The sequence below is a fragment of the Cinclus cinclus genome, chromosome 2 (assembly GCF_963662255.1).
Source record: "Cinclus cinclus chromosome 2, bCinCin1.1, whole genome shotgun sequence".
Classification (NCBI taxonomy): Eukaryota; Metazoa; Chordata; class Aves; order Passeriformes; family Cinclidae; genus Cinclus; species Cinclus cinclus.
The window spans coordinates 49748719-49761564 of NC_085047.1; the positions used below are offsets into that span (position 1 = coordinate 49748719).

At 41.8% G+C, this 12846-nt stretch overlaps 1 protein-coding gene across 1 annotated transcript in view; it reads left to right on the forward strand.

Moving 5' to 3' along the window:
• MTUS2 (microtubule associated scaffold protein 2) overlaps positions 1-12846 on the forward strand; it is a 156223-nt gene that overhangs the window by 102269 nt on the left and 41108 nt on the right. The window contains exons 5-6 of the mRNA XM_062514689.1: positions 2974-3072; positions 8153-8361. Coding sequence (XP_062370673.1) covers positions 2974-3072; positions 8153-8361 — 308 coding nt within the window. The remainder of the gene's footprint in view (positions 1-2973; positions 3073-8152; positions 8362-12846) is intronic.

The following is a 12846-nucleotide window of genomic DNA, read 5'->3' on the forward strand; positions in this document are numbered from 1 at the left end:
TGTTGTTTCAAAAGACAAGAACAAGCCCCATTTTTCGAAAAGCATTCAGCTCAAGCTCTTATATGAGGTCTGATGCCAGGGATGGCTCTTCCCCTAAAATTTCCCTGTGGGTGATGAGCTTAGCAAAACGATAACGGTTTGCTCCCGCAGACCGTCCTTCCTTTTGTCTGCTGTGTGCTTTCTAAATCCCTCTCCTCTAAGGAGGGCCACATTGAGGCCACCAGGGCCCTTCTACTTATGAAGGAGAAGTTGAATAATTGCTAGCTCCATGTGTCCCTGTCCCTGTCCCCTTCCCAGCAAGGCTGTGCTGGGCACTGGCTCTTCCCTTGTGGCACAATCCCTCCTCCCTTGCCCCTTGCTGCACCGCTGCCCCACCAGACCTTAGGAGCTCTCCTAGTCTTGTACACTGAACAAGGGCATTCATCTTCCTTTTGATTAGTCCATCTTGTCTTTCCTTGACCAGATATCTGTTTGCACCTCCTTTCTACTTGTCTTCCACTTTCTGGAGCCAGCGTCTCCCATGCAACTGTGCCTGCCAGGGAGTGCTCACACACAGCTCCCATTGCTCTCCACAGGCCCTGCCTTGCCCTCTGCAAAATTCTGGGCTTCTTTGCTCTGTTTTCTTTCAACCAAGCTCTAATTGGTGAATTGATTCTTGTTTTGTGCTTAAGGCCAAGGGACTGAATGAATTCCCCAGGTGTTCCTTGTTGAAAATGTCTCAAAACCAAAAGTAGTTAATTATTTACATGCCTAAGGAAAGCATAAGGAAAACACATATTTTTCTCTACTGTTGCCTGTGTTTGGCATCTGACATAGCAAAATTTATGGAGGAGCTCAGTATATGGCCCATTTGAGCATGGTATTTTATTTTGAAAGCCCCAGAAAAGCCCAAGCCATATTACTGTGTAAAAGTGATGCTTGAATCTCTTACTATATAAACTATGTCTTATAAAACAAGCCCTGGTTTTGTCTCACAGCTGCCATCTCAGGTTGGTCCTTAGTAATGAAAAGGCACCATAAACTTATTTTATGTCTTACTCTGTAGTAAAGTTCAGTGTAATAGGGGGCAGGCACGGGCAGTCACTTCACTGTGAAAATTATTAATCACAAATGAGAATCATAGCCTCTACATGTTGTATTTATGAACAGCAGAGAAAATGGAGATGGACAAAAGTAAAGGTATGAGCAAGTGTTCAGTCTTTACAAGCCCTGACAGCTGATGATGTGATTTGCCTATGAACAAATCACATAGTGAACTTTCTTCTAGTGGAACAGAGTCAAAGAGGGTTTTAGAACTTGTCCCATGCTTCCCTCCCACAAACAGTTGTACATGCAAGTGGATGTGCTCTTTCCAGAACCATTCTGCAAGCAAATGCTGAGACAGAGCTAGAAATTAGGCAGCTCAGCTTCTGGCGTGTGGCAAATGCTGCGTCTGCAGCTCTCTGCATGCAAGTCCTGATGCAGACAGAACTGGAAGGGTGGAAGATGCATCAGAAATAAACATATATACTGCAGCTGTGACTAAGTGTGGCTTTGGAGGGAGCAGAAAAATAGTAAACCAGTAAGTGTCCCTGAAGATTACGATCCCCATATAAAATTATCATTTTTCTCCACTGTTGAAAAAGCCAGGTCACATTTGTATTAAGTAAAATGGAAGATAGTGTTAGCTTTTGGACTGCCACTGTCATTAGGCACCACCAAGAAAATCTGATTTTGTTTTCCTGCTTCAGATAATTCAGGTTCTGTGGGACATTTTCTTATGTCTGTGAACATACTCATAAGAGAAAAGTTAATAAGGCAAACTTTGTTTTCCCTCTATAGCAAGTCATTGCCTTAAATCTCTGTATTTCCTGTGTATCCAGGGGCTGTGACACAGTCCTTCAGGCTAAAATGCAACCCTAAACAAACACTAATGGTTAAAAAAAGGAAAGCAAACAGGATACATACATTATTGTCTCAGGGATTTGCTTTTTATTGCTCTTTCTCTTTACTTGTTTGATGAATGCTTTCTGCTTGAAATCCTGTGTCTGTGACTGTCACACCATGGTCAAACAAGCAGGGCAGGACCTCCTGTTACTGCACACAGGATGGTGCCCACAGCTATTTTGATGGGAGCTGTGGGTGGGCAGGAGGAGCTGAGCTTGGGTGGCCACTCTGGCTCTCAGAGGAAGTTGTATCTCCCTGGTGCAAGCAAGAGGCAGTCACACACTGCAGAACTCTGACATCTGGCAGACTATCCCAGTGGTGGGACAGATAACAACAGACACTGAGCTGTCTCTCTCTGAAATATTCCGTGCCCTGTTTCATCCCACACTGGCACAGTGTCTTGTAGGTTGGTGCCTTGAATGTGCTTGTCCACCTCTGTCCCTGCCTGACTTACTGCACAGACAGAGACCCGCTCTCATGTGTCCAGGCTGCTGCACCCTGCACAGCTCTGACACCTCCTGCCTGCTTCTGGTTCTAGCCTCTCTCTTGAATACATGAGGCCATCTTGGGAAAGCTGGTCTCCAGAAAAGGCAGCTTCCTTGCCTGTGGAAAAGGCTCCAGGGAAGGGACTTGGAGGTAATTTCAGCCAGCTTTGCACAGTCCTATTCCACTTCTCCTGCAGAATGAGGTTGTATGGCAAGATAAAGAGACAAAACACAGAACCCAGAACAGATAGGATGGGTTACCTGTGTAGCTGTTTGTGCCTTAATGGCATTTGTCATGGTGCAGATGACTGGAAAGCCAAGGAGTGTGTATGGCCTTCCTGTGTCCTTCTTTAGTGCTGTGCCTGTCAGCTCAGCCACGTGTCCACAGTCATGGTTGCAGACACGGCAGGTTGGCATCCAACCCAGAAGTGCTGTGCAGCATCACTGGTGAAATACATTTTGCCACTTTGATGTGTATCTTAGTGACACAGTTCTGTACAGTTGCAAACAGAATGATAAACGAGATGTCTTTCTACCTTTGATGGTTTTTTTTCTAAAACAGGTGTGAAGAAAGAAGTACAAAAAGATCAAGATTCTAGCAGACCAGCTGTCTCATCCCCTAAGAAATCAGCAGTAACAGCCACAAAACTCCATTCACCAGGTATTTATGAACCTGAAAGCACTGTTTCATGAAAGATTTAAACTTCTTGACTTTGCATCTCTTGTTAACACACTCAAATCTGAGACCTAGTGTTGCAAAGTGAGGATTGATCGTGTCCAAGGTTCATTAAGCTGGCTACAGCAGGCTTTATCATACCAATGCATGAGCTGAATAGACTTTTGTTTTCTTTGTTATAACCATGCAATCATCTCTCTTTCAAAACAAAGAGTTGTTGCTATCAAAGGCACAGGAACATGTTTTTTATCATTACAGTTTTTTTACATAAAAAGAGGACAGATACATACAGCAAAATAAAAGACACCTCAAATGACTGCCTGGAGTGATAGTGTATTGCTCAGAATCTACTCTTATGCAGAAACACTAAATTTCCTGGGCTATATCTGTGCATAACCGGGAAAGGAATTATCTATAGAAAAACCTCCAAAGTGCTGCTGGGACATTGTCAACTTATACCTCAATATTGGGCACAAACACATGGTTTTAACATTTCCGAATAATACCTTTTTATTTACTAAAATGAAGATAACTTTTTTCTATTTATGTCTACTGAGTGTACATTAACAAATGGATAAGGTGGTTAAAGGTTTTTGTGAGGCTGGCCTTTGGTTGATCTAAATGCTTCTGAAATGAGTGCGCATGGTGTCACTGATGTAATTGTGCTTGCAGTTTATCTTCTGTTGCCTCATTTTTCAGACTCTGCTTGAACACTTAAAATGTCATCTCTATAGCTATGTGATACTTAAGTTATAACTGTGGGGGATAGAACCCCGTGTTGTTTCATTTGGTGGCAAAATATAAAGCATGTAGATTGAACAGCTCTCCAGCTCCTATAACTTGCACCAAGAGTTTCTACATTATTATTAAACTCAATCCCTATTCTTCTTTTCCTCAACCAATGAAATCAAGAAAATGGAAGGTTAAATATAATCTTCCTAAGTGCCAATAGGACACAAAATTCTTCTCCTTACAAAGATACTAGAGTAAAAAGATGAACTTACCACTGTCCCCTGAGTCATATAATTTACAGGCTATTTAGCACCTGGTGAGATCACAGAGAGATCCAAAGAATTTTTTGCAGAGAGTGTCAGACCAGAAGCTCACCAGTGTTTATAACAGTGGGAGTCCAGTTTAAGCATCAGCACTGATTGTGGCTGTAGCAGCGTGTTACAGCACAGCTGATTTGCTTCCACTAGGATTACAAAGCAAAATGGAACACTGAGTATTTGTACAGTGTATTTGTCTTGTCTTAAGGAGGTCTCCATTTCCACAGGTGACTTAATAATTTTCAAGGTCTAAAGTTTTGGTGTAACCAGTTCATGAGGCCTCAAAGGTTTCTTCATTCTCATGAGAGGTTGAGTAACAGACCTCCATCCATCAGACTAATTTAGAATTTGTTCAGCTCTCTTGTCTGCAACTAAGCCAAAGTAAATTCGTTTTCTCACTTTAAGGATCAAGAAGAAAAATAAACCTCATCTTAATTTATTGCTTTTAGGGTAGCCTTTGGCATTCTTTGAAATAACTGCAGCAATAACAATGCAATAATGACAATTTTTTCACCTACTTAACAATTTCAAAAAACACTCAAAGCAACCTTTGAAGAGGATACACGGTGTAGCTGATGCTAAGGGGCAGTCATAGACATTCCTCCATCAGAATCACAAACTCCTGCATTGTTTACACTTTATGATGGAGGAGAATGTGTCTCACAGGTAATTTCACCACAGCTACATCTGGCTGTGAAACAGGTTTTAAAATTTCTGAGTGCTGTTTCTAGGCTGTGTTTGCCTCTGTTACTGACCTTCTCACACTCAGTTCCTTTTAATCAGTGCTGGTTTTTGACAGTCATACACAAATTTTTTGAGCTTTGAATCTGAGGACTTGCAAGGGAGTTTTGAGATGCAGAGTCTTGCAGGGATCTCAGTTTTATCCTTTGATGCAATACTATTCCTAAGATCTGTGCATAGGAACAGGTGTCCATAGATGCAAGTGCTGTCCTTCCACTCCATTTTAGAATGGTGCCAACTGCTTCTGGCATCTGTCACTCTACAGAATGCTTTATATCAATTGTCTCTAAGTAATTTTCTCCCTTTCCTTACCAAAATGTTGGAAATTGGACAGTTAAAAGGCGAATAAATTGCATTCCCCAACTAAATCCTCATGGACAGTGTTAATTATGAGTATATACTTATTATGTCTCCTTAGTTCAAACACTCACGTAGATAAAAAAGGCTTAGGAGTTTTGAAGCGGATCAAAGGGGTTCAGTGATTTTAGCATACACCGAGTCTGCCCCTCTGGTCCCACCATCAGCAAAAAGGACATTGAGGATCATCATTAATATATGCCCTGTTTTGTGCAGAGTAACAGAAGAGAGACATCAATGGCAGAATAAGCTTAGTAAGCTGCCTTTCAGACCCAAATGAACCGAGAAATTCAGATTTATCCCTGAGGAGAGTAGCATAGTTTAATTTACAAGGACAGCTTATAATACTGACAAGGACAACACAGAGATGTGCACTTCAAATCTTCCAGTGAGCAAGAAGGCTAGAAATAGACTAAGCAACCTGATGGGTTTCTGTTTTAATTAAAACTGAACTGATTTCAAGGGCTTTCCCCTACACTTCTCCCTAAGCCTTCTGTTGTAACATCACTGTCTTACATAAACGACACAAGATTTTTATACTAAAAAGACAGATATTTATGGTTGTTGCTTTTATGATTTCTTATTTTGTGGTATTACCTACCATACAGTTAAGAGCCCCTTGACATGAATGGAAGAGTCTGTATTTTCTTACTACTGCACAAAAGGTTGGCAGGCTTTAAGTGACATAAAAATGGATAGGAGGGCAATAGCTACACTCTTTGAACTCTTTTCATGACACAAACCCCTTGTGCTGCATTATTTAGGTCTTCCAACAACATGGCATTAGTTTTGATGCTGCAGAACATGGTATTCTTTGTCACAAAAGCAAGTCATGGGCACAAAGAGTTTCAAAGGGTTTTTTTGCACTCGAGGCTCTCTGCATTTGCACTATGAGATGCTTGGAGACATGAGGGAGCATTTCTGCTGGAGCTGGTTCCCTGTAAGCTTAGCCTGGAACCAGGATATAGCTGAACAAGAGAGAAGATATGCTCCCAATAGCTCCACACAAGCTGGGAATCTGAAAAAGTAGGAACATGCTCCTAGGGTATTGCTCTGGGGGAGCCATGCTGTTTCCCTGCCTGATCTAGTAAAACTGCCCTTAGGAACTATTTGCACACCCAGACCACAGTCTTCAAGGTCTAAAAGATCTTGACATCTGACAAAATTACCTGTGGAATTTGTAATGCTCTACTGTACAAACTGGCTCAGATTCATACTATCAGAGGCATCTCTGTGGAAGGATTCTTTGGCTTTTTAGGAAAGGGATAGGTAGTATTCATGGCAGAAGACTGTCCCTTATTACACTGATTGCTGGAGAATGGTTGAAGACATGGTTTCTGTATTGTTTTTCAGGGACTGTATACTATAAAACTATAAAGGCTATTAAAAAAACCTATATAAGACTATAAAACTACTAACTGTCCTCTTTTTTCATATTCTTGCACACATAAACTTTTCTTCTAACACAGAAACGTTCCAGACACACATCCACCATCTCTAGTAACACGTGGGACAAAGGTGTCTGACTCATATTTTCTCCCTCTTTCTTACTGACTTCAGCTTCCAGGATAAAAGCTGGAGAATAATGGGAGGATTTGTTGAAGTCTGGAGGTTCCTGCCCAGTATTCAGGAATGAGCTAAAGAGCATCAACTGAGGGGCAGCAAAAGGGTAGCAAAAAAGACTGAGGGTAGCAAAAAAAAAAATCACTAAGCTGTGCAAAGGTGATGTCCAGCTGGCCATAAATGTTTGCAGAGGAGAGTTCTCAGAAAGAAAAAAAGGTAAAGACAGAACAAATTTTCCAAGCAGTGGCTTGAGCAGCCCTATACTACCAGAACACTGTCCCTTCTTGCTTCATCCTCATAAGTGGGTATATGCACAGAAATGGATAGTTGACTCAAGCATGATGTGAACTTAGGAAAAAAGCCTCACTGCCCTGAAGTGGCTTATCTTGAGTCAGCTTTAGTTCTGGTGCCATTGATAGGAATATGACAACATCTTTGGGCTGATACCCTAAACACAAGCGACACTAGTGCTTTCACATCTTTGTACAGCTTTCTTCCAGCCAACTTGGAGCACATCAGAGGAGTCTGAGTCTGTCTGGGCCTATTTCTGCAGGCAAACCATGTAGTGATTCTGGTGTGGTCGATGATGCCAAGAGAGCAGCCATGCAGAGCCAGTGATGTAACTCCTGTGCATTGTGTGGCACTTGGTGTCACTTGAGTACACATCTGCTAAGTGCTGCAATTTTAGACACATTGTAAAGGTGAGAGCAAGGGGTAGTCTCAAGGTAGAGTGCAGTATTGTAGATGAAAAGTAATAGTGATTTCCCAATTGCAAGCAATCCATGTTATGTTTGTATTCAGGGAAGGACAACTCCAGCCCCACATTGTCCTGTGTAGAGGCAAAATTAAATCTGCAAAGGCAAAGGAAAACTGGCACCTTTGTCCAGTCACCAAGCTGGGGGTTCAGGTGAACCCATGTGTAGAGTAGAAATGTCATCTAGCTGTTTTCCACATCATCAGTAAGATAAGGTGAATCCTGACCTGAGAGTCCAGCATCACAGATGCAGACCTCTGTTCTTGTAGATCTCTAGTAGAGGTGAGATAATTCCTTCCTCCGGCAACCTCAGTTCTCAGTGATACAGTTCTCCTAAACTTGTAGAAGAATTTCAGCCTCAGAGGCTGAGGTGAGTTGATTGTTAAAAAGCTTCGAGCTTTGGCCCCTAAAGAAACATAATTTATTGTGGTGACTTTTTTTTTTTTTTAAGATATTAATAAGTTATTTGTGAGTGCTACAGACCTTTATTTCTTTTGTAGGGATGAGTCCCAAAGGCCATAGAAACACATAAAGATCATGTCTGTACATGTAAACATGTGAACGAAGTGATCTGAATGGTCTTTTCTTCTCTCCTTTGTAGGACATCCCAAGCAAAGGCCAGCTACCCCAAAGAATGGACTCTCCCCCAAACCAGGAGAGGGGCGAGACACTGAAAAGCAGTTCATTCAGAAACTGAAGGAAAAGTGTGATGAGCAGTCCCGGCAATTAATCAATATCCAAGATGAGCTTAAAAGGGCCAGCTGTGGCTTTGATGTCTTTGCTATAACAACACAGTACTTTTTCAGGCAGGTAAGTGCAATGGGTGGTTCTTACCATTGAAAAGATTCTTTGCCTTTACACCTGTCATTTGCCCAAATTTATTCCACAGTCACTGAAAATTTCTTCTTGGGACCAAAGCATGCAATTTCTTTACAATGGTTATTATGAGAAGGGAATTTAAATTTCACAGAATTATAGAAAGGAAAAGTGCAATGGCAAAGGAAGTCTGTCACCTCTGTTAAATCACCAAGCTTGGGGACTGGGTGCCCAAAGAAATTGTGTGTAAAGTGTAGATGCCATCCAATCTGATAAGCTGAATAATTTGATGCCATATATTTGAAAAAAAGGGTTCAGGAGCTTGGAAAAGGAAGGATTTTGAATGAAGTATTTGTCACAAGCAGGGGTTTTTAGGAGTAAAAGAGATGCTGAAACTTAGAAGCCGCAGTGTCTGATTGGTAGAGCTGGAATGGAAAGTCTAACTGAGATACCTGTGAGCAACTAAAGCTGTTAGATGAAGGAAACTATTTGATTTGCCTCAATAATTATCTGCTCTTCCTGCTCACCATGAATCGGGCAGGGTGTCCCTGTTACAGAGCTGCCAGTTCCTGAAGATGTTAGGATAACATTATCTCAGCATGTAGAAGATTACACACAGCAGGTATAGAGAACATAAAGAAAATGTTGCTGGTAATTAGAGAACCTTATTTATTAACTCGAGTAAAAATGAATAAATTTTAAGACAACCAAAATAACCATTAAAGACTTGAAGGTATTGCTTGTTTCAAAAGCTGTTCAGTGATCTAGGAGATGTAGCTGGGCTCTTAGACCAGGCCTGGTTCACACCATGCCCATGTATTTTCTAACATCCCAGGTTAAGCTGGTGTCCTGGCTACTTTGTAAAACAGGCAGACAATCACCAGCAGTAGGGCCCAAGGTTCAGATAATGCCCTTGATGGCCAGTTTGTCTACTTTTGGAAGAGATAATAATAAATTTCCTGTGTTAAATGAGAGAAAGAAAAGCAAGGAAACAAAACCTAAATTCAGTCAGTCTTAAAAGTTCTGAAATACTTTGGTTTTTATATTACTGGGAAAGGTTACCTTTGCATAAATAACCATGGTTCACACCGTTCCCTAAGTAGGAGCTGAGCTTGCTGGGGAAGGTTCACTGAACTGAAAAAACAGGGAGTTTTTAAAATGTCCTAAATATTTTAAATAACTTCCCAGAAGATCTTCCCCCTGTATTTTTCTTTATACTTGACATTTCTGTATTTCAGGACTTGCTGGGTATTTCTAAACCCTTTTGGGTGGGTCTGCTTCTTTTGTTTGCTTGTTTTTGTTTTTTTTCTTTTTGTTTTGGTTTTGTTTTTTTAGTTTGGTGGTGGGTTTTTTTGTTTGCTTGGGTTTTTTGCTTTTTTGAGCTGGCTGTGGAGTATCCGTGTTTAAATCAGAGGGAAATAAAAAATAGAAGAGCATTGTCAGCTCATCTTTGTCTGTGCATTGTCCACTGGGGAGAGATTTTTCATCACATGCCTCATTTACAATTTGCTGAAGGAACTCTGGAATCTTGGGCATGTCTCCTTCATCTCCTCTGGATATGTTTTAAATGAGAACAGCTGCTGCAACTGAGTTTTGAGAAGACTGTCCTGCTGTTGATGCATGTTGGTTCTGTCCTGAAAATGCCTCCTAAATTGAACAACTCAGGTGCTTTTATTTAATAGCATCCTCTCCAAGTCCTGGCCAAGCATAGCTGCACCTCATGTTCCCAGTTCCTCTGTATTTATTAGGCCAGCTGGGGATTGCAGTAATGCTCCTCTGAGTGCCTGGGGGTGAACAATAATACACGTGTAGAATTTAAGCACCTTCAGGTTTGGGCAGGATTAGACATAGATTTGTTTCAGATCCATGCAGATGTGGTACCTCCTTTAGGAGTGGGCTTGCTTTAAGCTCCAGTTTTAGTGCATTCAGGCAGGTGAGCGCTTCATGAAAACTATTTAAAGCACCAAAGACCTGAATTTCTGCTTGAGTAACTCACCTGTCTCATCTGAGACTTCCAGGTAGCACTAAGGCTGCTGCACTCTTAAAATCAATGCTGAAATTGAGAGTCTACATACAGTGTGACAATCTGGGACTACTCAAGCAGTTGTGTAACTGGGCAGTCATTTGTCTTGCAACATAGACACAGGCTTACAAGTTTTTGAGTGTCATTTGAAAACACAATCTGTAGACATTTTCTGAGGTGGCATTATTGTGTGAAAGCTCGAGCAGAATTGAGTTGGCTGTCTTTAAGTTACGGCAGCATGGGAAAAAAATAAACCAACTTTTCACATTATAAAAATAATAACAGTTGGGTGTTTCTGTTTTTGAGGACCCTGCAGGCAAAATGGTTGAGGTCTGAATGGGACTGCAGTTTGGAAAAGGAAAAACATTGGAAAAGGAAAAACATTCATTCAAGAAAAAGGTGCAGCCTTATTCCAGAGAAGTTTGGGGTTGATTTGTCCAGCTAGCAGTTCCACTCCTGTTCAGCAGAGGGCCCGATCCTATTTTGGTACTAGGGAGCCTCTTTTGGGCTGAGACTCGTTTGTGTCCAGTGTCTCTCTCCCCTTACATCACAACAAAATAATGTTCAAAACATAGGGTTTTTTTCTATGATTTGGACCTAAATTCTGTTGTAAAATGTGCTCCTAGGCAGTGAGGACAGGACTGAGTCTTGAAAACAGCCCAAGGACCAGTGTTTAGCATGCAAGTTGGAGTCTGCCCATGCCTGTGGCTCTCTGGTCCTGCTCACATTTTTTCTGTTCTCTTTCCAAAGCTGGGGAAAGTACCAGTGCAAGTGGTCCAACAGACATGTTTAGCTGTGTAGAAGGAGAGTGTTGTATGCAATAGTGTCGGACCACACCAGCAGTTTCTTCGAGTGCTTTAAAATTACGTGACCATTTTCTTATAATTATTTTGGATTTGTTTTCTGCCTGTTTCAGACCACTGCTGAATGGTATCCTGGAATCATCTCTCTTCCTCAGTTGAGAATGCTCTCAATTGGCAAGACTCTTTTAATTGGCAGCTGGAAGTGTACAACATGTAGCAGAATTTAGTATAGACCCATTAAATGCCTCTTAAACCAAATTTCTATCCTTGGGAAAAGCCTAGGCAATCGAAGCAGGTGATAACTGAGGCATTAGACATAAAAAATATTAAAGCAGTGGTTCTGAAATAAGCACGAAAAGTAATGATTGCGGTGCCTGTGCAGAGCATGGCTTTTAATTATTATTTAATTAGTAGATATATTAGCTTAAGACTCTCATATATGCACATGTCTCTTCTTGACTTTTGGAACTGCTTCAAATTAATTCTGAAGAGGAGCATATTAAGTTTGTCCTTAATGTTATCAGATGTTCATCATACCAATACAGCCCTTGTGCTGTGCTGGTATTCCAAAGTGAACAATTGACTGGCAGGAGCTGGAGTGATACCAGGAAGACCTGTTAGAGCAAATATTTCCAGAGCCCTGGTCAGCATCACTCCTGACCTGCTCTGGCTTGTTGACCCAGTGATAGTGGCAGTCCTGGCCCAGTTTCAGCCCTGTTCAGCAAAGTGGCCAGCAGTGATCTCTTGGAAGTGGTAACAGTGCCATCTAAAGGAGAGTAACCCAAAGTGACCAATCTAGGAGAGAAAATCTTCCCGTGACATAAAAAGGGAGGGAAATAACTCCACTTTCATGTCTCTACTACATTCACAGACGTGTTTGTGTTGAGGGCTGTTGTGGCCAAACTGCCCCGAGGTGCTGGAAACTGGGCTAATGGCGCTCTGCAATCCAGTGCCCCAGCAGGCAGAAAGTGGAGTCCTAGTTCTGCCTCTGGAATTTCAGAGGAGGACTCTAGAGCTACAGCTCTAGAGAGAAGGGATCCTTTCTGGGCTGCAGACCTCAAGGGTGGGAGCAGGTAAAGGAAAGAATTATGCTAGGGGAGTATGTTCTGTACTCTGCTCATGCCTGAAGGAGTTTCCAGACCTGCAGCATGGCCTCTTGGCATGGTTTTCATCATGGGGGAAAATCTCCTCAGGACAGGTCACAGCACAGGTGCATCTGGACCAGCTGGGAATGGAGGAACCACAGAGGTATCCTGAAAAAGAATTGGGGCAACACTGCAGTACTTGATGACATCCCAGAACTTTGTGTCTACCTGGACAGGGAAAGGCATGTCACCAGTAACCAGAGAATGTGTGTCTGCACATCTAATCATGGGTATACAATACATGTATTCCAGAGAAGTAAATACATGTGGGAATATCCTGCAAAATCTAGGACGGGCAAGGAAAACCTTTTCCCTCATTCAAATAACAAATAGGTGTGTTCTGGCATGTCTTTTTGAGAGGAATGTTCCTGTCCTGTGAATGGACAATATGCCACCCAGTGTCACATAACATCTTTGGTCAGATGCTGATGACTGCTGGTTCTAGAGGCAAAATTGGGCATGCTGTTTATAAGTCACTTGGCAATTCTCACCACTGCCTCCAAAACAT